Here is a 23,154-nt window from a genome sequence, read left to right on the forward strand (position 1 = left end):
TTTGGAGAAGAAACTGCTGAAAAATGCCATAGCCAAACACAGCAGAGACAGTGGTGCTTGGTGCTGCTAACACTGGGCTGAGCCCCTGCAGTTAAGTCCCCCACTGTTGTGGGCACAAAGGGGAACATACCATGTACGTGAGGCCAGGAATTCATTTTTAGTCTCTTTGAGAGTTTTGTGTCAAAACAAAAACGTGGCAGACATTGTAACTGTTAGTCTAGTTACAATGATTCTCAGTCTGGATATCTAATTACTACAGAAGAAATCTGTGTAATATGCTGCACGTATGGTTGTTATATAGCCCACCTCCTAGTACTTGCCCTCTGGGCTCTGGGGAGGGCAGTTTCAGTCAAGGTGGGGATCATCATAGAATGATAGAATTGGTAAGGTTGGAAGGGACCTCTGGAGATCATCTAGTCCAACCCACAAACAAGTAGCCCAAACGGGGATCAAACCCACAACCTTGGCATTGTTAGCACGACACTCTAACCAACAGAGCTATCACTAAGAGCTGTCAGCATCCAGAGGAGTGTGGTGTTCATGGTGGGAATTTCTTCCTTCTCACCCTTGAGTCCACTGGGTCTAAGTTTTGTGTGTTCTGTAACACACACTATTACCTCTCCCTTCTTCATTGCTCTGCAACCCACATTACATCTTCCTTTGCAGTGTATGGGGTGTTGTATACCTACTAGACACTAGTTCTTTGCTCTGTTACCACTGCAACCATTCTTGACAGCTCTTAAGTTTGTGTTACTGTGAGGAACCACTCATGGGTGAGTTGTTGGATGGGCTTCAGCTATCCTGTGAAGGACCACACCTTCAAGGCCTCTATTGTCAGGCCCGCACACTTCTACCCTACATCATCCCAGGGCCGGAGATTAGTTATTCTGTGAGCATATCTGCTTGTTATTCCTTCCTATATCAGAATTAGTAACAAAAGGCATCACACCACATTCCCATGTAAAAGAGAAGCAAAACTATTTAGTTAACAGCCACATGGTAATTAGATGCTGTTACATCTAACAAAGTTGAAGGAAAGCTGAGAGTAAAAAAAGAAAGAAAGCTGAGAGTTAAACTTGTCTCTGAGTAAACTAAAATAACTTTGGATGAAGCAATCTTGACAGCCCCAGTTCTGAGGCCTGGTAGAGTCAGTACAGAGCCCATGACATGGTACCAATAAGGGCGATGCTGTTTGCTGGGCTCCCAGGCCCCCCAACTACAGGCACTGCAGGTGCTGTTAAGTGCTCTAGTTCCTGTCACTTGGAGCCTTAGTTCCTCCAGGAACTGGAGCAATTGCTGGGGTTAATGTGCTGCCTGTGAAGACCTCTGTGTGCTGGTCAGAAGGGGCTTCAGCCATGCTCTTGTCCCCAGGCTGCCCCATTCCATCCCAAGCCTGTTCTTGCAGGCTGACCTTCTTGCAACTGTGGAATGAGGGGCATCCGGCCATTCACCACACTTGCTGAGAAGTGTAGCCGGTGGACATGGAGGCTCAGTGCCTAACTAGGGCCTCTTCCTCCCTTCAGGAGAAGCTAGGCTGCTCTTTGGGAAGGAGAAAGTTAAGCCTGGCCCATGACACATGCTAGAGGGTGCCAGCGGGGTTAGGGGGACGAAGGGCAAAGTGAAGGAGAACTGTAGACTGAGTGAGAACACAGAGCAGGGTCCTGAGCAGCACTGGGGTGAAAGGGCCACTGGCCTCCCACAGCAGGGCATGAGGGGGGAGCCCTTAGCATGGCTCAAACCCTCACCTGCCTGCCCCCCTGGCTGATCCCAGCCCATGGCTCCAGTGTCCATCCTCCTGACCTTCCCCTGGGGTCTCTGTATAGGGCTCTGCACCCCAGTCCTGCTGCTGCTCAGCCTGTAGGAGCTGTAAGTCTCTGGAGAGGTCCCAGGGAAGGGCTACATAGCTGGTATCACTCGTGGGTGGTGGGGGCTGGCTCTCCCTCCTGTAAGCAGCAACTGCTCTGTTAATAGAGTTTCCTATTAACAGCCCTACTCTGCCAGACGCTTGCTGTGCTTGGAGGCCCAGCCGGTGGCCAAGTGCCCAGGTGCTTTGCTGCGACACCGCCCCTTCCTGGCTGGCCCTAGCCCAGGGTATTGCTCCCACCTGGGAGACAGAGCTTGCAGCTCAAAGGATTTCCCTTCTAGCCTGCCTGTGTTGGAGGGGGTGGGGGGGACCACACTCCTCTCCCAGACACCTTGTCCCTCCTGGGCTGGAGACTGCTGCCCAAACAGCTTGGCCTGCAAAAACACCTGGGTGCAAGCTGGGGAGGGCTGTGGGGCTAGTAGGGGCTGCTCTCCAGCCCACCCCCTCATTGGCTTGGCTGCACACCAGCTGGCCCACTGCAGAAATGAATGCAGTAGCATGCTCAGTGGCACTGCTTCCTTCTTCCCAGAGTGGCTGGGAGCATGTTAACGCCTGCACACCCTGCTGAGCAGGCCTCGCAGTGGGGCAAGGAGTGCTCAGGGCATGAGCCCTGGTGGAGAGAGCCACTGTGCCCTACAGGAGCACTGGTGCTGCCAACTCCTGCCCATTACTGATGTCCCTGGCTTGTGCCCTATGCTTGACTATGTCCCCAGCCCAACCCTGCCTGTGTAAGGGACTGGAGCTACTTGCATGGAGAACCACTGACCTGGCTGCCTTGGAGCAAAGAAGAAGAGAGACCCAACGGTACTGCGTTCCCAGCAGGCTCATGATGCATTAACACTGTACATGTGCTCCCTCACTGGAACCACTGTAACTGGGAGCACCTGGTGGGAGGATATGGTTGCCTGCCCATGGCAGGAAATACTCTCAACTATGCAGGGGTTATAATGGGACCAGGTTCAGGTTTAGGGCTTGGATGAACCTCCCTGAAGCAAGGATCCCTGAAGAGGATCACCTTTCTCAGCAGCTTCCCAGCACTTGGAGCCAAATGTGGATGTGGTTAAAGGCCCCTGACCACAGGGCAGTGGTGGTCAGCCTGGCAGGAGGCCAGGGCTTGTAGGGGGTGACCCAGGGCCTGGCCACTGCACCTCACTCCTACCTGACCCAGGGCAACTGCCTAGGAATGCTGCTGGGCTCCTACAAATAAGACCTGCCAAGGAAGCCAGGCAGGGCTGCAGCAGCCTGGGGAAGGCTCCTGGGCTACCTTTGGACTGTTTGGACTGTTACCTTTAGTGCCATTAGCCTCAGTGAGACATGCTCTCCTTTTGAGGGTTAGAGGGAGGCAGCTGCACCCCTTGTGGTTTCACACTCATGGAGCTAGATCTGTTGCTGCAGTAAGGTAACCTGGTGCCTGCTTGACCCCAGTGAGGGAGTGGGCAAGGTTGTCCTGCAGCTACTGATAAATCCATCCAGTCATCACCTCGGAGTGTCTGGTCCTGGGTAGCTGGGCAAGGCAGGGACCAGGGCAAGGGGATGACCCACTAGTTGTGTCTGGCTTGTTTTCAGCTGGCTTTTGGCTTCTTGTGCATGGTTGTACAGCCCTTGTGGCTCAGCACATGCAGGTTTTCCCTGGGTCCCTGCAGCCCTGCTCCCAGTCATCTCACCACAGCCTCTGCAGGAGCCATTGGGGCAGCCTGGGCAACTGTAATTGTATGGGGAACACCAAGGCACAGATGAAGCTTGTTCCAGGAAGAGACTTGTCTTGCGGCCACAATGAGGGGAACTCAAGAGGAATTACTTTCCAGAAGATCAGAAGATGCTGGTTTGAACCAATGAGGCCCTCTGGGACTGGTTGCGCACATCCCATCTCCCCATGACACAGTGACAATGCTCCTAGGCCAGTACTGTGGCATAGGCATTAAGCATCCTGGCACCAGGCCCTCTCTGGGAGGCACTAGCAGGGCTCTCCCCGCCTTTACGGGGAGCTGGACCTGGAGGCACTGTGCTTCAGTGGCCATGGCTCCTGCTGCAGCCACGATGAGCATTGCCACAGAAACAGCCTACCTAGGCTGTGCAATGCACAGGTGACAATGTCCAAGTGTGAAAGCACCAGCACAGACCTTAGAACAAGGGCTGTGAGAACCATAGCCTCATGGGACCCTCATACTCCAGGTTGCACACAGGCCACTCTAGGTGCCCACATCTGGCTGCTGGGCAGAGCAGGGTGAGGGAGAAGGGGGAGAGGGCAATATACCTTGGTACCAGTTGTATAAACCCCCTTTCCCTTCCAATAAAGCCTCACAGTGAGGGTTGAACAGCTGTCCTGTCCTTGCTCTGTCCCCTAGTTCCCTGGGCACATGTGGGTTGGCACTGGAACCCAGCCAAGAGCTTGATCTGTGGTCACTACCCCACTATATTCCCTTCCTCTCACCATGCTGGCATGCAGCAAGTCACAGAGCCTGTCTGTGGCTATTGGCCATGTCCAGCTGCCTTTTGTTTAAGGGATGAGCCCCAACTGAACCTGGTGGGACCCAGAAAAGCAGCAGGCACTTGCAAAACCCCAAATACTCCGGCCACCTAGTCCTTGATGGCCAACCTACAGTTTTTGAATAAATCCACAACATTCACTCAACAGCTGATCCTCAGTTTTATCCTAGTCATAAACCTGTTTTAACAGGTTAACCATCCAGTTTGGATGTCCAGACCTAGCCTTGTAAGTCAGGGTTGGAGTCTGGGATATACAGTGATGCTATCGGTGCAGGGGAGCAGCAGTGCCCATCTCTTTGCTGGGTCCAGGAGCACTTGCTGTGGCACCATAAGCTGGGCAGTGGGAGGAATGAATTGACACTGACAGCAGATGGTATGTATTTCGTTGCCAAAGCCAGGGCCTAGGTACTGCTTTAAATTTCATTTCCAAGAAGGATGGATGAGGAGGAGGTGTCAAAAACACTGGAACTGGGCTGGCTGCAGTGCTGGTTAGGCAGGATGGCACTAGGGCTGTGCACAGGGCCACGAGGCTATCTGCTCCAGTTATGAGCAACCCAGGCTGGCTGTGGGGTTAAATCTGGTGGCTTTAACCTCATTCCAGGGGGTTGAGGAGATGGATGGATGTCACCATGAGATGTCTCCAGTTACTGTGACCATTCGACACATTAGTGGCCAAACTGCTGGGAGGTGAGTCAGGGGCATCTCCCCTAGGGGGAAACCTGAGCTCCCTACTGCACCTGGGCCCATAGCCTGGCCCCTCTGATCACTGTGCCAAACTCAAAGGCTCCAAGAGTCTCTCCAGGCAAACAGACCTTCCTTCACTGCCAGTCCTCTCCAAGGCTGCTAAGTGTCCCTGCAACCAACTGTTCCTCCCTACTGCCTGGCCTACTCCCTTTCCTCCCTTCACAGCTTAATCCAAGAGAGAACCCAGATCCTGGAAAAAAAAAAAAAAAAAAAAAGATTTTATTTGGAAAAGTGTGTCATTCCCGATGCTCCTGGGCAGTTCAGCCAATACTTCCATGGCCCCAGAGAAGTGCAGCCCCCTCCACACTGTGGTGCAGCAGGCTGGCTGCAAAGCTGGTGATGAGTGCTGAATGCCATGGCTCCTCAGCCTACTCTGATCTCCAGGGCCCTCTTCCCTGCTACCTCCTGCTGTCTCCCACCCACTTCTGACCCAGTGACATCCCTATAACCTCCCCGTGCCACACACACACCTTCCATCACTACTTATCTTGCTTCTAAGGCAGAGACCCCTGTAATAGCTCCCCAAGCACAACACCCACTGCCTGGCTACCTGCACCACTCCATCCACCCCAGTTGCAGTTCCAAGCACCTCAATGCCCTTGCAAGCATCTACTCCCCTCTATCCTGCCCCACAGACACCACAGCCCTTTGGGGGTATGCATCTACTACATGTCCACCCCCATCTGCTCTCCTGCCAGGATGCTCTTGCACAGTCTCTGTAGGTGTGCAAGGCCAGGAGCAAGAACATCCCCTGTCCCTGTGCTGCTACCGGTGTGGAGGCTCCTGCTTCTGTTGGTGCGGCAGCTGCTGCACACGGAAAGGCTGGGGGCTAAGCAAGGGGATTTGTCTGATGAAGCGCAGTAGCAAGCCTGGACCAGGGGTTTCGGACCGTGGGACTGGGGGCTGGTGTCCCAGGGCTGGAAGATGGTGGCTTGGAGGTGCAGCTGGCACAGGGAAGGGCACAATGGCCTCTGAAGGGATGAGATAGGCAGGCAGGAGGCCATAGTGGGGACAGAAGGCTTTGGGGGCAGCTCTGCTCTGCAATGGGGCAAGGCATGCTCGTGCTGGCCTAGTTGGGGCACCTGGGCACCTTGCAGGGCATGCAGGAACCCTGCCCAGCTTGTCCTTCTGCAGCAGCTCCTGCAGTTTCTCCAGCTGTGTCCGGCAGATGTGGGACCGTGTCCGGCTCTGGCAGAAGGACTCTAGAAAGGAGTCAAGGGGGAGGTCCTGGGACAGGAACTTCTCCACCTGTGCCTGTGGGGATAGAGAGCGGGGAAACTTCAAGATGATAATGCTATAGAGAGAGCCCAGAGACAGGGCAGATGCCAGATGGCTGGGCCCACCCTGAGCCCCTGAACCATTCCCCAGGGCCTCGCATACAGGATGCCACAGCAAAGGCCCAAGTGAGCAAGGAACATCAGCCCAGGCATCTCTTCTGACTCACCTCTGACTCTGCCTCAAAGGCATTGAGGTTGGCTTGCAGCTGGACCAGGGCACTCTGTGGGCTCCACTTTTCCAGGTAGGTCCCTGTATCAGGAGAGAATGGGGCTGTTAACAGACCTTCTCCCCTTGATGCACCCAGTGCCAGGGGACTTTGGCATTCCCCACCCCCAAGTGTGAGGGTAGCTCCTTTCCAAAGTGAAACACTCTCAAACACATCTTCAGAGCTATCTACATACTAGAGTCTGCATCTCACTGCTACTCCCATCCCACCTGAGAGCTGACTATGCCACAGGTAGCATGCCCACTGCTACTCCTGATCATGGCTGGGCCATTTTCTGGGGCAGGTTTGAGGGTACTGAGGCCACCCAGGCCCTTGTGTGTTAATTTGAGATGCTTTGAGCATGCCAGCTACTAGAAACATGTGGACTGGCTCTCCCTTGCCTCCTTGGACATGCCCCACTCACCTAATCGTTGCTGTTTGTCCCAGCATGTTTCTTTAATCTCCCGCAGCTCCTGGTACTTGATGGCTAAGGAAGCTTTCCCGTTCTCCAGCCGTGGGCGCAGGGACAGGTTCTCCTTGGCCATGGTGTAGTTTGAAACCAAACACATCTCCCGCTCCAACTGCAGACTCTGGAACTGCAGGGACATGAAGTCAGTGCTGGGAGAAACAGCCAAAGACACTTATTGCTGGCAACCCTCCCAGGGACAGGGTCTCTCCTTGTACAGTGCAAACCCTCTCCTCATATACCATCCCCATCCCTCTGGAAACAGGCTAAGAAAGACTTCAAAAATAACCAGACATGATTCCTGCTGAGAATCATCAGTGATTGCTGGACCCTAAAGAACATTCTTGATTTCTTCCAGCAGCCTCTGTGCAAAGGCAGCACCAGGGAAGTTAATCTGAGGGTGACTGACACGGCAAAGGGTGCTGCTCTCACCACAGCCACGGAGTCACAACCATGGAGGCAAGATCTCAGATAGAGGTTGTCACTGGACTGCACTCAAAGCACTGGCATGCCTCGCAGCTCTTTTCGCAGGCTCTCTTGCCTGCTATTTCTCTGCAGCCTTCTCTAAAAGCTGTAGTTTTGCAGCTGGCCCAGGTGCCACTAAAAGCCCAAGTCTGCCTCCGCAGTGACAGCAGCAGAGGAAGCAGATGTGGTGCTGTTCAGGTTTGCTGTGGCCAAAAGTTCAGAGCAGGCACTGAACAACTGCTGGGCAGGCGATTGCCTGCAAAACTCTGAGCAGCAACAGAAGCCCCATCCAGTCAACTCCAGCTCATGGACCCAGGCAAAGTTTTCACTGCAACTGTCCTAACAAAGGTGTTGGAGTAAAAAAGAAAAAAAAATAGGGTGTTTTACTGAGCGGTGCACCAGGCCAGACACTAGGATTTCAAGTCTCTGATCAAGGAAAGACCAGTGCAAATTGGTGGCTGAGGACGGCAGAACCAAGTCCCTGCTCCCTGCAGCTAACTTTGCACACTGCTCTGGTTCTTGGACTGCAGCCAGCACTTTCAGCTCCTGCCCCACATGCTGGAAAAGCCACCTTCATCTGGGACAGCTGCATGTCCTCCAGCACTGCTGTGGCGACCTGGCACCTACCACCAGCAGAGCTCCCTCCGTGGCCTCATACCTTTTGGGGGGCCAAGTTTCGGGACACCGTATGCAACCTTCAGTTCACCAGGGCTCCTTGCTGTGCTGTAGCAGCAGATTGACCTGGTTGCTGCAAAACCCCTTTGTCCCCTGGTGTGGGAGGACCCGGGCGTTACCATTAAAGATGTTACCCTTAATAGGACCGTGGCTCGTTGGGAATCCCCCTTCCAGCGGGGGGAGGGAGCTCCGGGACACCTGCACCGAAGCCGCCGGCGGTCCAGCCACTTTCGGTCCGCTTAGTGCGACGCTTCCGTCTCCACAGACGGGGCACAGCGAAGCGCGGGGAAACAGAAACTCAGCTCATGGGGGGGGAGGGGGGGTGCAGGGGCACAGCCCGCACCCCGTCCATCCCCGCGACACAGGGCGTCGGCAGGGCCCCGGGGGGCACAGGGCCGAAGCACATCTCTCACGCACCTCGGTATAGGGCGCCGCCGGCCCCCAGAGAGGGGCCCTGCACAGCGGCAGCACACGCCCCACCCCGCTATAGGATGCAGCGGCCGGTCGCGGGGGGGGGAGGGGGGGCGGGTCCCGGGGCCCGCTCGCCCGGGAGCAGACCCGGGGGGCCCGGACGTACCTTCCTGCTGAGGCGGACGAGGCGCTGCAGCCGCGGCTCGTCGTGCAGCAGGGCGCGGAGCTGCGCGGTGCTGAGCACCCCGAGGCGGCGCGGCAAGCTGGGCTCCGGCCCAGCGGGCGGCGGCGGCGGCGGCGGCGGCGGCGAGCGGGGGGTCCCCGCCGCCGCCCGCCCGCCGCGGCCTCGCCGCATCCCGCGAGCCGCCCGCCAGGGGGCGCCGCCGCCGCCCTTAAGGGAGCCGCGCGGCCGGCACCGCCCCCGGGGCGGGCACTGCGACAGGGCCGCCCGGCGCGGCCGCCACTTGCACCGTCTGCTCCGCCCGGCCGCCCCGGCTGCGTCGGGGGACCACGGACGCCGCGCTGCGCGCATCCCACTCAGCACCGCACTTCGGGGCATTCTGCTCTGCACCACACTTTGGGGACATCCCACCCTGCACTACACTTCGAGGCATCCTGCCCTGTGCTGCACTTCAGGACATCCTACCCTGCACCACACCGCACACATCCTGCCCTGCACCACATTTTGGGGCATCCTGCCCTGCACACTGTGCACATCCTGCCCTGCCCGGACATACCTTCCTGCTGAGGCGGACGAGGCGCTGCAGCCACAGCTCATCGTGCAGTAGAGCGCAGAGCTGCACAGTGCTGAGTGCCCCGAGGCGGTGCGGCGAGCCGGGCTCTGGCCCAGCAGGCCAGTATCCTGCCCTGCACCACACTGTGCACATCCCGCTCTGCACTGCACTTTGGGGCATCTTGCCCTGCACCACACTGTGCACATCCTGCCCTGCACCACACTGTGCACATCCTACTGTACACCACACTTTGGGCATCCTGCTCTGCACAGCACTGTGATGGGCCACTGCTTTTGCATGGTTCAGTTGGTCTCCTACTTGCATCGTTGCACCATCTCCCTACCACTGGAGCAAGGATTTCTCTGTCCTGGGTCAACTTGAACTAGTTGAAGAGGGCTAGTGTTTCAATAGAGGAAATACCTAGGGGGAAAGAGCATTCAGTGCTCACTGCTTGTCTTTAGATACCACCTCAAACCAATGCTGGCTACTTGAGCTGAGCTAAGAGAAGCTGCCAGTGAGCTACTGGAGCTGAGAGTTCATTGCTGTCGGGCAGCCAAGAGCCCAGCAGGATTTAAGAAGCATCCCAATGCATAGCTTGGAATAAGAAGCCATGTGGGGCTAGTGTTGGCATATAGTGTCACAGAAGAGGTGAAAGCCAATATGAGGCCTGGCTGCACACTAGGCCTTGTTGTGGTGGGGGGATGAAATGGTAATGCAGAGATGCCCAGGGTGTGTGTGTGTGTGTGTGTGTGTGCCCTGGCTTTGCCCTGGCCCTTCTGGGCCAATGGGCTACCAACCTTCTTGCAGTGCAAAGACATTTTGGGTTGTTCTCCTGGATCACCTGGCCTATAGCTCTCCATTGCCTTTAGAGGGTCATAGCAGAAGACAGTGCTGAAGAAGAAAGTGCTGCTGAGAAAAGGATTTCTCTTTGGCAGTGTAAATGTACCACCCGCCCCTCCCCCTGCATTTTGCCTGTTGCTTGGACACACCAGAAGTCCAGGAGCAGCAACAGCACTGTCATTTCACTGTCTACCACATGCTGTCTGGTCTCATCAAGCCTGCTGGCTCTGAAAGCCAAAACCGCTGCTCACCCTGAACCATGCAGGTGCAGCAGGATACAGAGGGAGCTGGGCCAGGCTGGAGGCCACTAAAGGTGTGTGGAGATGCACATACTGTCCCTCCTGGACTCAGAGGAAGGTACTGTTTGGGGTAGTCAGGGATTCAGGCAAGAAGCCCTGGGAAGGGAGAGCTGTGCAATAGCAATGATCATAGAAAGTCTGATGCTGCTTGCCTGTTTGGAGGCTTGTTAGACAGGCAGGTAAAGGTCCTTCTGGGTTTGAGGCCGAAAGGGGGCTTCCCCCCCCTGCAGCCAGTCTGAGTGGGGAAGGGGCTGCCTGGTTATGGAATACCACATGCAGATCTCTCCATCTCGCTACAGACACCTGGAAGGCTGGAGGTGTGGTGTGGGGTTATGCTTGGGCTTTCTGGCTGTAGCAGCGGCAGGGCAATGTGCCTGCCTGTGCTGCTCCCTGCCAGACCTTTGTCTGACTCTGCAGTGCTACATGGACGGCTCCAACAAGCTGAGGGCCCAGGGCCACCGAAGCAGGATAGGCAGAGTCTCTCAGCTCCTAGGTGTGCAATCCACTGGGCAAGATGCAGCATGCAGCTCTGCATTCTCTGGAACATCAAACACAGTGCCACAGCTGCATCCTGGTGCCAGAGCTGGCTGCTCTAGGGACATCAGGAACCCTCCTACTAGCCATCCTCTGCCTTCTGCTACCTTCTAGTGCTCAGGCTGCAGGAGAGCCTCTCTCCCATGCAATGACAGGTCTAGTATGGAGATGCCCTATCCTACCTCTCCCTGTGGTGCCCATTGCATCCCCGGGGACATAGTCCTTCCTCAGGACAAATGTCTATCCTTGTCTTAAAGGATAACTCATGTTGGGAGGCACTTTTGGAGTCTCTGCTCCAACCCTTGCACAGCAGAATTGATCTGCAAAACAGATAAGGCTCTTCAGGACTATGTCCAATTGAGCTTGGGATGTCACCAAGGTTGGAGATACTCTCATCTTTGGAGACAGCCATTTGACACTGCACAGAGTCCCTGAAGGGACACACTCCAAGCCAAGCAAGGACTCCAGCCAGAACAGGGGAATTTGGCATGGGCTGGGCTCTGAGGTCCCACTTTTCCTTTGTGTACAACTTGGCTGGGGCTCATTGCAGGGAGAGCTAGTACATTTTTAGTACATTTTTTTTGTAATCCAAGCACTGCTCTTGAGGTAGCCTTGAGCTCTGTTTTTCCTCAGATATCACAAAATCACAGAATAGTTGGAGTTGGAAGGGACCTCTGGAGATCATCTGGTCCAACTCCTCAATCAGAATCACTTAGAGCAGGTTGCCCAAGACCATGTCCAGCTGAGTTTTGAATATCTCCAAGGATGGATGCTCCACAGCCTCACTGGGCAACCTGTTCTAATGTTCATCTCCCCTCACAGCAAGTATTCTCTTGTGTTGAAGGGGAACTTCCTGTGTTTCAGTTGGTGCCCATTGCCACTCACCCTGTCACTGAGAAAAGTCTGACTCTATTCCCTTTACATCCTCCCATCAGATATTTATACACATTGATAAGACCACCCCTTAGCTTTCTCTTTTCTAAGCTGAACATGTGAGAGATGTGCTAGTCCCTTCATCATCTTCGTGGCCCTTCACTGGATTTGCTCCAGTAAATTCATGTCTTTCTTGTACTGGTGAGCCCAGAACTGGACACAGTACTCCAGATGCAGCCTCAACAGTGCTCAGCAGAGGGGAAGGATTACCTCCCTTGACCTGCTGACAAAGCTCTTCCTAATGCAGCCCAGGATACTGTTGGTTTTCTTTGCTATGAGGGCACATTTTTGTCCCATATTCAACTTGGTGTCCACCTAGACCCACACACCCATCGCTGCAAAGCTGGATATCCTTAGGTACAGGTCCCACAAGAGCCCTGCAATGCTGACAGTAGTGCTCTGGAGAGATGTAAGGTGCTTTCTGGCTCAGAGACCCTCCACTACTCATTTCTGAAACCCAGGGAATGGTGATATACTGTCCCCCCATTGGTCTGTTCCTGTAATGAGTTCTTCCCTCATTAGAACGCTTCCTGGCACCTAACATACATCTCTTTTGAATCCATTTAAACTCACTGCTTCTTAGACACAGTGGAGAGGTCTATCCCACATGTTTCTGTGGGACCAAAGCATGATTGTGGGGGAGGGACAGGTAGCCAACACCAACTCCTGATGGAAATAGCTACAGAGCAGGAACAGGACCTTGGCATGGGAAAATCGCCACAGCTTGTGACCCTGGATTGTGAACACTGTGATCATGTGGGAAGAGTTCTCCTGTGTGCCAGGTCCCTTTTGAACCATCCTGTGTGGAGTCACAAATGTAACTGGATTTAATTCTCTTACACCCATTCCAAAGAGAACCACTCAAGGCTTTTTCTCTCAAAATACCCAACACTCCAGTCCCAGTACCTGACACAGGGGATTTCTTGACTCTCAATGGGAGCACATCAGAGATACAGAACAGATATTCACTGATGGAGAATGAGTTGAAGTAAGCAAATGTATTTGGATGCTTTACCAGACACTGCAGAGATGCACAGAATATATGGAAATTTGGACATGCAGCTTTCTTACTTGCTATGAGTCCTGGAGGCAGCTCAGAGGCTTCGAAGAAAGTTGCTCCAGGGCCAAGTGTTTTCCTTCCACAGGGAAGGTACATGTGGAATCCACAATTTTCAAAAGTGATTTTTAAAATTTTTTGATTATGTATATAATAGAAAGGAATCATTGGCAAGCACAGGGGAAAAGAGCTGAACAGAGGGATAGCCTACCCTCAGAGAGAGGAAAAGGAAAGTGGCATTTCACTAAAGCCCTGTTACCTCTGGGCTCCTCTTTCTGCTCCAGAAAGGCTCAAACTCTTTTGCCATGCAGCGCCTTCACAGAGAGTCCCCTGAGGACAAGCGTGGAGGGAGCACTAACAGTAGGGAGCTGGTTTGATGAGGATGAGAGAGGATTTGCAGTTCCCAGTACACAAGCTACCCCATGTCATGCCACCCTTGAAATTCAGCCGTACAGAATAACATGCTGAGTACCACCATCCACCCTCATAGCTGTAGGCACAGTTCTTACTGTAAGTGTCCTGATCCCGGTCCTTTGTGGAGAACTTCATGTTGTCATGCACATTGTTGGGATTGTTTGAGGTCATGGCATCTCCTGCTGTCCCAGTGTAGGAGCCTAGTCTCAACCGATAGCCATGGGGTTCATCTTCCAGACTGAAGAGATTGTAGTCTGCAAACTTGGTGGTGTTTGTGGCATCCTGGATGACAAACTTGACTTGGTAGACCTTCTGCTTGGCAATCTGATAGATGTGCTCGGTGCCCAACCAGTACTCACTGCGCACGTTCCCAAAACCATACTTGTAGGTGCTCCAGGACTCGGCCCAGGTGACGGGTGTGTCTTTCTTGTTCCTCTGGATGACCGTCCAACCTCCATTTGTTACATTCATTTCACAGTACACCAGAATGTAGTGGAGTCCTGCAGGCTTGATGATGTAGATGCCACTGGGACTGCCAGTGGGGATCTCGCTACAGTCCTTAGGCCAACCTAAGGCAGGAAACAGAGATGGTTATAACATCAGATCCCACAAAATGCAATACTGAAAGCCCTTGATATTCCTTTCATGCCTAGATTCTACTGCAGACACATTCTTGGGCTGTATTCCTGCCATGTGCTCACAGTAGTAAACCAAAGTTTTGAAATGAACAAAATGAGAATTGGTCTTCACCTCTTTGCAAGAGAGGATTCAAACTGATGGGGGCACAGAACCGAAGTGTCTTGGGCTGTTGAGACCAAGCCAGACATTGCATTCATCTAACACATGATGCACCATGCTCCAAATTGGATTCACCCTTGTAGTGTTGTGGTGATTAATCTGTAGCATAGGTGATGAATCACCATGTAGAAAAATGCAGGAAAGTCTGGGTGCTAAAATTATCTGACAGTGTGAATACTCTTACAGCATGGAAGCTTTACAGCTTCACAGTCATCCCAGAAACCTGTAGAGAACACAGTCAAGACACTCATATTGCTTATCATGAAAACAGCCCTTGTGACCTCAATAGGACAAACCCATCAGCTTTCTCTGTGGTTACTCAATTAATTCTTTTGAGGTTTCCTGATTTGTTTGATTTGACAGTGGTCTTTCTAAGCTCTAGAGTGTAATCCCTTATTACAGTAAACAGTTGAATGCATCTACGCTGCTCCCAATGTCAGTGGTTATTCCTACCCAGCAAAGCCATATCTTGTTGTCAGATGGGCTAATGTTGACTCTGACAGTTCAATAAGCCATCTAGTCTCTGTCTCACTCAGTCCACTCATTTACTATGAAGTGAAAAATGGGAAAATAACCAGTCACCACATTCCAGTCAGACAATGAATTTTCATTTCCTGCTTTGGATTTTCAGATGGAAAAATTCCCCATGCTAAAGAGCCCCCTTACCTACTGCATCATAACATGCTTGGTGCTAGAGTCCCTCAGAGGTAATAACTTGTGTCTCCTCCACAGCCTGTTAGAAATTCAGTGGTTTCCCTGGGGGTACCCAGGCACATGTAGGGCCTGGGTACACAACCACCTGTGAAGAACTCACAGCCACCACGAGCTTCTAGGCTTCCAGCAATGGCAAGGCTTCTGAGCTCTACTAATTGGAGAGAAACTTACCATGGACTGCCGATGGGTGGGGGGCAGTGTCTCTGACCTGTCGAACATGTTTGTCACCCTTATCTGAATTGACAAGAACAGAGGAGACAGGAGTGAGTGTTGAGAGCAGGACATGTCAAATGCCTGCTGGAGGAAAGTGATGTTCTCCAGATGTTATTCCTCTACACTTCTGTTTTTCCTCTGTTTCTCCAAATTCTAGAGGGGCTCTACTATTTCAGATACCAGTCAGTTGGTAGTTTAGGGAAATTTACATAATATTAGGATGGGGCAAACACTTCCCTTGATGAGAAGAATTTTGGCACACTGTGTGTGGGAAGGACTCCAAATGGTGGCAGCAACACTGGAAAGACAGTTACTAAATTATAGTAGAAGCAGCTAGGAAAGGACTCAGGAAGAAGAGGGATTAGAGAGGGGAAGAGATTTGAGAGCAGACACAGGAAAACTAGTCCAGGCATCAGGGGTTGGGGAGAGGGGCTCCACTCAACAGGCTTGGAAGAGTGGTTGAAGGGTGTTGCTGGAAGAGTGTGGTTTAAAATGAATTTATATGATTTTTTTTTCCTACAAGAACATCTTACATATACCCACTGACAGTTAAAAAAACATTGGAATGGATTGAAGACTTATGAAATCACAGAAACCATTCCTGCCTATTCCTCTAACACAGATACCTACCCATACACTGGCTCCTTCCTAATATCCCCAAATACCTTCACTCTACTTTTTTTCTCAGCTGATGCTTTCCTATCCCTTCCATCAGGAAGATCTTCCTGGGTGCTTAACCTAAGCTTCTTGCACTGTGTATAAGCCCACTCCTTCCGCAACATTGAGAGTACACGGACTCTTCTTTTTCTGTAGCCAGACAGTAATACTGTTGTCACATCCTCCTCCCTGGTCTTCCAATTTGGGGGCTAAACCATCCAATTCTGCAGCCTTTCCTGACACAAGAAATCTTTTTGACAGATTTTTAACTGCTTTCCTTGGACTATTTCCAAATGTTTCTTGAAGCCCACAGCAAATGTGGTAGTTGACCTGAGTCTGTGTGGAGTTGGAAACACCCTTGTAATGTGGTCTGGAGGACTTGGCCAGGGTGGTATTTGCTTTTACTGTACCAATATGAAGCTATTCACTCATACTCATTTTGTGAGGCACAGTCTATTCCTGCTCCTTTCTGCAGAGCTGTAAGCTGACCTCCCCACTCCTAGTTTCCATCTGCACAGTTGGTTATTCCAGTAAGAAGCCTTTACTTCCCATCTGTTTGGAATTACTTTCCCACAAATCAAGCCTTTCAAATGCTAATTTGTCTTCCTTAGCTTGCTCCCTGCTTACCCATCTTGACTTTACGTTGCTCATATTTTCAGAGCACTCTACCAGTTGCCTTGGTGAGAGATGAAGGTGAAATCCAGAGCACATCCCCTTTCTTTACTCAAATCTGAAGCTCTTGGGGAAGTCAAAGCTCTTGTCTCAGTCATGGGTGCTCCCTGTCTTGGCTGTTTGCTGGCAGCTGACCTTTGTAGTGAAGTCTGACAAAAAGCCAGCATCAAACAATTGGATCTTGACTTTTGCAATCAAGAACCTTCCTCTTCACTTTGTAGGGGACCAGCTCTTCCAGGGGCCCCCATTTTACTTCCAGAGCATTTCTAGGAGGCTTCCTCATTGCTCCTGTGTACCTTGTTAGTTGCTGATTGTCCCATGCACTCATCCATCTGATCTGGCCCACATCAGTGCCACTCCTAGGCTTTCTGTAGTAACTCTCTTAGTTCTTTGTGTTCAGTTCTGTCTTGAATTCAGGTTCCTGCTGACCTTGTGATTTCCAGAGCTGGCTACTCTTTCCTTTCCTCAAAATAAAAGGGGATTTTTTGCGTTAACATCTTTAGCACTACACTTGGGCAGAGCTTGTGGTTCTGAACATCCTCCTCTCAGACTTGCTGCCAATGAGTGATCTAGCTCTTCCTGGTATCATTTGAGCTCTCGGGTTTGGACTACTGAAGTCACATATGGGCAGAAGAACTTCATACCAGACAGCAAAAGAGACAGACAGGGTAAAGGGAAGAACTCTGAGATGATTCTTATTCCTAAAAGGCAGGAATGGCACTTTACATTGCACTTACATTATCCACATGTGGAACAGTATTTAGTCCTCCCTCTGTGATATAGGAGGGTTTGGATTGGGGTGAAGACCTATGTTATCATATGTGTTCTATATTATAGAACATGACCTTGTTTGCCTCTCCCTTTCACAGTGGAATACATACCAAGCTGGAAGGACTTTGGGGGAATGTTCATAACATCATCCAAAGTGCCATTGAGGAGGTACAAGTTTCTTATGTCAAAGGCAAGAAGAGGAGCTGCCAGGGCCAGCAGGCAGGTCAGAAGCAGGAGATAAGGACGCTGGGTAGCTGAAAAGTGAAGAGATAGAGAAAAACACAGAACATGACTCTGCCATTAGAAAGCCATGAATCCCATTTGAATCCCTTACTCGTAGAGTTATAAAACTTCTGCAAGGAGGCAGAAGTCCAAATTCACTCAGTTAAGTGAGTTCTCAAATATTAATCAAGAGGAGTTATCAGCAGTAACAACTGCTGTTGGTGATTTCTGAGGCAGAAAAATTGTGAAAATCTTGTCCAAAAGCAAAGTTACTGTAACCAGGATGCCCTCGAAGAACCCAGAAGATCTTGGGGCTGGAGATGACAAACTGGTTGAGTATGGAAGGAGGCATCCTCTTCCAGTTCCTATCATGCTCCCATGTTATGCTCGTGTGTTCTCTGGTGTGAGCTGGGAGTGTATCTGGCTCCAGCCCAGGTCTTGAGGGTGGTAGGAACCCAAATGAACGAGTGGGAACAAGCCCCAAACAGAAGTGGATGTTTGTGTACAGACCCTGCATGAAGGCTGCATGACTGAGAGGGGTAGCACAACGTTTTATGAATTATTACCTGGCTGGTGCAAATTATCTTCATGCAGTTATATGACTGCTTTAAAATGTCCCTGTAACCAGCTGCTCCAATTTGTTCTTGTTCAGGGCAGCTAGAGAGACCAGTCAACTTTTCGCAATATTAAATCTAATACATTTTTTCAATATTAAATCTAAATAAAACCATAGAAGATCTATTGTGGTTCCTAGAGAGTGGAACATGGTGCTGACAGCTGCCCATGGGGACACCTGTTCCACCCTATGATAGATGTAGCTCACCATAGTAGATTACTAATGTGATCCCACTACTGTTTGAAAAGAAACAAAGTCAAACCCACCCCTAAACTGCCTTGGGATAGATGGATTTGCCACAGTTCCGAGAAATGATTGAGAAGGAAAACAATCAACCTGGGACAGTCACCTGAGTACCTTTGTGTGTGATTGCAGCCCTCATAGAGATAAGCACTCATTTCTGGGAATGTCTAGCATTATTGCAACCATTTGTGCTGGTTACAGTTTTACAGCTGAGTGCTTTTAATCACAATTCAGTCATATTAATCCAGTTCTCAATTCCTATGTAACATTTAGTGTCTTGATAGACTTGTGTTTAGATGCATGTCCCTAGAAGACCTCTTCTTCAGGGAACAGCTGTTTGCTTTCGAGCATCCAACCTCCAAATACTGATATTTATTCAATATTGCTGCTTAAACAAGAATATTTTTAAAACTCCTTTCCTGTGCCAGAATATTTAATACTTTCTTGGAGAACTGAAAATTACAAGAATGTTAGATAAATTTAAGGTTTATAAAATGGGCCATCCGGCACTTCAGGGCTACACTGATATAACCCCAAAGTAACAGAATGTGCACTCTCCTGCTCCCATTTCCCCCACAGGGCACAGAGAACCCATGTCAAATGCATTGCTGGGATGGACAGGGGCAAGGGAAGAAAGGAGTTCTGGAGAAGACCAAGTGCTGGGGTGCCCTGTGACCTGTAGCCATATGCAGCGTGGTACAGAGTGGCACAGTGTCTGCCCACCCAGCCCAGCAGCCCGCACTCACCCATGCTGTCTCTGCTGGGACCTGCAGGTCGGGAAGCCGGACAGGCTTGGCCTGCCTAGGGGGCTGGCCAGACCTGCAGTTATAGGGCTCAGAGGTGGGGGTGGGGTGGAGCACGAGATCCAAACCACAGCACTTGTCCTGTAATTGGCAACAGCACTGGTGGTTCATGGCTTATTTGCTCTTCATTGTTAAGTAGTACGTCCTCAGACAAAGAAGGCTATGTCTCACAAAGGTGAAGAGCTTTCTTTAGAGACAAAGCAAATAATTTGGTGCCAGTAAGGTGATGCCTTGAAAGAGCCCCAGTTTACCATGCCTGGCTCCCCCAGTGGGCTTTCCCCAGGGAACAGTATTCTCTGGGAACTTCTGAACATTTCAGCTTGCTAAGTAAATATGCAGCTCGCGTTCACCCTCCTGGATGGAAATCAAGCATCAGGGGGAAAACCACCCTCTCCAGAGCAGGCATTGAGCCAAACAGCCCCTGGGGACACAGATTTCCAGTATCCTCAGGAAAGAGGTACTCAAGTATTCCTGGCAGATTGTGCCTTTTTTATCTAAGAACCAAACTTCAGAAAGTACTAGTCCAAGTGCCTCCCTGCTGATGTGCCTGGCCTGCCGCATTACATCTCACACAATGCATGCTGTCGTCCCGTACTTTACACCATGGCTTCTGAGCCTGCAACACGCACGAGGATGACATGACACCAATGTAAAATGGTCTCAGTTCAAGCTTCTATCTGCAACCAGGAAGGATTACACCAGGTTTTTGTTAAAGAAAATGCCAGACTTCTAAGTCTTGAGATTGGCAATATCCCAAGAGTTGTGAGCACAATTACTCCCAGCATCCACTGCCTACTGAGCAGCATGTGATGGACAGTGTCTGCAGAGGAACAGATCACAATTACTGTGTGGCTCTCGCAGCATGGAGACATTTATATGTCCCCTGTCATGCCATTACAAGCAGGAAATTTACAATTAGATAGATACAAGAAAAAAAAAATCCTGAGAATGTTCAAACACTGGAACAAGAATTGGAGAGGTTGTGAGATCTCTATTCCTTGGTATATTCACAAGACAACTGGACAAGACCCTAAGCAACTTATCCTAAAGTAGCTCTTCTTTCAGAAGGTTTATTTTGTGTTTTTCTGGCTCTATGAAGAGTATGTCTCTCCTCAGCTCTTATGCCCCTGTATTTCTTCATGAGCACAGCCATGGCCTTGTGCTGGATGCAGATTTCGCTGCAGTAGAATGTGCCTCGTGCTCCTAAGTGTATCACTTTATAAGCCCAAAGAGGCTTTAGGAAGAGCTGGGGAATGAAGTTTGAGGGTCTGGGCAGTGTGAGAGACCTATACTACTAGGCAAGCTAGTGTGATTTGCTCTTTCAGGACTAATAGCTACTGTCAGGGCCTTGAGTGCATTAATAGGCCTTAATGGCCCCAATCAGACTCAAGGCCTCCACGAGCATGCTCTATCCAGTAGGCCAGGAGCCCTATATCAGCTCAGGCCTTGGAACTTCAGTGCCTGCCTGTGCTATGTTGTAGAAGAGCCTATCTCTAGTCCTATCTCTGGCCCTGCCTCCTGGATGGATCTTAGACCTACACTGTATTTAGCTTATTTCCTGGATGGATCCCTTGAACATGTGCTGTAGCCTTGTCTCCAATCCTCTCTCTGCCCTGTCTCCTTTTGCTCCTAATGTGACAACCTGAACGATCTCTGGGCCTGTTTGATTACTTACTGTGTCTGGGACTGTCATTGGAGTGTGCTGCCATTAGCCAGTTCTGTCTGCCATGTTCAGGCACAGGGGGATTGCATGCAATTGGTGGGGACACTGTGTGCAGTATGGTCACCCTTGACTCCTGGCTTGCCTGCTCTCAGAGAGCAGCCAGCCCTCTCTTTACCCTGACATTTACCTTCTGAAGGTATTAGGTCCTCTGCTCCAGGAATCTAATAGGCTAGGACTGTGTAACCAGGGCCACTTCAGCTAGGTAAAAGTAATGCATCAGGGGTATCTGGCTGTGTAATTGTTCTTGAGAGGATAAGGAGGGAAAGGTCAGCTTCTCTTCCAATAAGCATTCCCTTTGCTGTGCAGTGTTCAGATATGGATGCTGAAATCTTCAATGGGCTAATAAAGCATCCAGAGAAATTCAGGGAAGCAATGCTCTGCCTCCATTGTTAAAACCAAAGTCAGTATCACTTGATTTGGGAGGTTTCCTAAACTGTCGAGGAAATGTTAGTCCATATGTCTCTCTATCCTCTTTCTCAGGCATCCTGTCTGGACATGGATGGAACTCCGGGCCACAGACACCCTGGATCGGTCCTAGCCCTGCAAGCAGAATTGCTTCAGAGAATAAGTGTGTTCCCAGCAGGAGGAGGAGGAGCCTGGCTTGGTCCCACCATGCTTTCCAGGCCTTTGCATGGATTTGGATGGTGACCAGAGAAGGTTGGAGCTGCTATTTCTATGGTTTTCCCAAATTAAATGAGGTTGGGGACAATGGGATCTGTTCAGGTTCTCAATTTCTAATCAAGAAAGAAGGGGAGAAATCTAAGGGTGCACATGGAGATTGCTCCAGGGAGCCCTTACCTCACAGAGTGTGGGATATCAATGTCCATTCAGACCTGCAAGTTGTGCTGCTTGACACAGACTCCTTCAGTACGGTGGTATCCATATCATTTGGTGGAAGCCTCAGCTAGAAACTGGCTTGATGTGAACACTAGGAATAAAGACAAAACTTGGCTATTCCGTGAAGGAGATGTGTCTGTGCTATAAGCTACTGAAACCAACCCTTGATCATCAGGAGCTGAAGGTAGATGGGCCACATCTTTATCCTCTTAAACTTGGCTTGGCAAAGCCATGGAGCTATCTGTACTTTCTGGCACCTAAAGCAGCCCTCCCAGACAAGCTGCCCTGAGAGCATCCTGCTTCTGTGTAGGGAGCAACCACAGGCCAACATTGTTGGAGCTAGGGGGCTGCAGGGCCTTACTAGGCCAAATACAGTGATTGGTAAGCAAAATGGCACAGGGGCCTCCAAGCACCTGCTTGTCACTTGGAGCCCTTGGCCTCTGCTCAGAGCATGCAGATTGGGGTGCCAGAAGTCACCTACTCATGCATTAAGTTTTGGGCTGCAGGACACTGGCTTCCGAAGACTTAACTCATTGATCCTGAATCTTGCTAATGGAGAGCTAGCAAACAGGCAGATCTTTTAAGGACCTTCCTCATCTTTGCAAAGGTCACCTTTGGGACATGGTAAATTGGAGACTTAATCTCCTCTCCTTTGCCAGTTTCTGTGTGCATGTCCTTAAAAAATCTGAGTGCCTCCACTTCTGTTTGATTGTGTCCAGAAATTGCTCCAAGTGGGCAATTCATATGTAGTATTTGTATAGCTGTAAGAGTCAATTGAAATCCCTCATCATGGGTGTAAGAGGGTTATTCTAAGATTATTTTGTGTTTCTCTGGCTAGCGAGAGATGCCCCCTTCCCCCTAAAAGGGTTTTGTTGTGCTGTCATGGGACCTGAGAACTGCTCAAGAGTCAGAGACTGCAAGTGTCTCCTTGTGCCTTTGCAAATGCCAAGTGTGAATACAAGTGGGTGTGTGCATTGCCTATAAAGTCACCGTGCAAAGCTCTGCAAGGGAGGGAATACCACTGGCTTCCTGCTCTCTGCTCAGCAGTGCTATTGTGATGGGTGAGTTATCTTCCCAATGGAATGTTGTGCTTGTATGTGGTGCTGGGCTCAGACTAGAACTGCCAGGGTGAATATACAAAGGCACAAGATGATCAGGAGGATAGTGACCTTACTCTTGCCTGGATGATGCACACTGCCAGGCACCTGGTAGCAGAGGAGAAATGAAATCAAAGCACCAAACAACACATATCATTGCTGAAAGCTTATGCTTTCCCCAGGATGCCTATGCCCTTTAGTCCCCTATCCTGTCAAGGGAGGTTAATTTGGAGCTCTACATTTCAGCTTTGTCCTTTCCCTTTCTGGCACATGCCGTTGCACAAGGGTCCTTCCCAGATACAACAGCATTGCTTCCAGTACTTGAGCTGGTGCAGGGCATAGTAATGTGCTGGAAGCCAGAACAGTGTGGTTGTGCTTGTGC

General features: G+C 50.8%; 2 protein-coding genes across 2 annotated transcripts; both read right to left on the reverse strand.

Annotated features, from left to right (window-relative positions):
- Positions 1-5,171: 5,171 nt before the first annotated feature.
- Positions 5,172-8,841, reverse strand: VPS37D (VPS37D subunit of ESCRT-I). Its single transcript, XM_062592711.1, has 5 exons — positions 8,762-8,841; positions 7,003-7,174; positions 6,540-6,622; positions 6,186-6,349; positions 5,172-5,285 (listed from the first exon to the last, which is right to left on the reverse strand). The coding sequence occupies exons 2-5, from the start codon at positions 7,145-7,147 to the stop codon at positions 5,255-5,257; spliced, it is 423 nt and encodes a 140-aa protein (XP_062448695.1). The 5' UTR covers positions 7,148-7,174; positions 8,762-8,841; the 3' UTR covers positions 5,172-5,254.
- Positions 8,842-13,346: 4,505 nt separating this feature from the next.
- Positions 13,347-19,062, reverse strand: LOC134149620 (fibrinogen-like protein 1-like protein). Its single transcript, XM_062592851.1, has 4 exons — positions 19,059-19,062; positions 17,342-17,485; positions 15,090-15,152; positions 13,347-13,975 (listed from the first exon to the last, which is right to left on the reverse strand). Exons 1-4 carry the CDS (start codon positions 19,060-19,062, stop codon positions 13,347-13,349), a joined length of 840 nt encoding a protein of 279 aa, XP_062448835.1.
- Positions 19,063-23,154: the final 4,092 nt, after the last annotated feature.

The sequence above is a fragment of the Rhea pennata genome, chromosome 20 (genome assembly GCF_028389875.1).
Source record: "Rhea pennata isolate bPtePen1 chromosome 20, bPtePen1.pri, whole genome shotgun sequence".
Lineage (NCBI taxonomy): Eukaryota > Metazoa > Chordata > Aves > Rheiformes > Rheidae > Rhea > Rhea pennata.

Excerpts from the sequence above, each read along its gene's own strand:
- VPS37D (XM_062592711.1), bottom strand. The coding sequence starts at position 7,147 with ATGTGTTTGGTTTCAAACTACACCATGGCCAAGGAGAACCTGTCCCTG. Across the intron at positions 6,350-6,539 it reads CCTTTGAGGCAGAGTCAGAG|GCACAGGTGGAGAAGTTCCT; the intron begins GTGAGTCAGAAG and ends CTATCCCCACAG. Across the intron at positions 5,286-6,185 it reads GTTCCTGCATGCCCTGCAAG|GATCTGGGTTCTCTCTTGGA; the intron begins GTGCCCAGGTGC and ends TTTTTTTTCCAG.
- LOC134149620 (XM_062592851.1), bottom strand. Across the intron at positions 15,153-17,341 it reads CCCAAAGTCCTTCCAGCTTG|ATAAGGGTGACAAACATGTT; the intron begins GTATGTATTCCA and ends TTGTCAATTCAG. Across the intron at positions 13,976-15,089 it reads CCACCCATCGGCAGTCCATG|GTTGGCCTAAGGACTGTAGC; the intron begins GTAAGTTTCTCT and ends TTCCTGCCTTAG.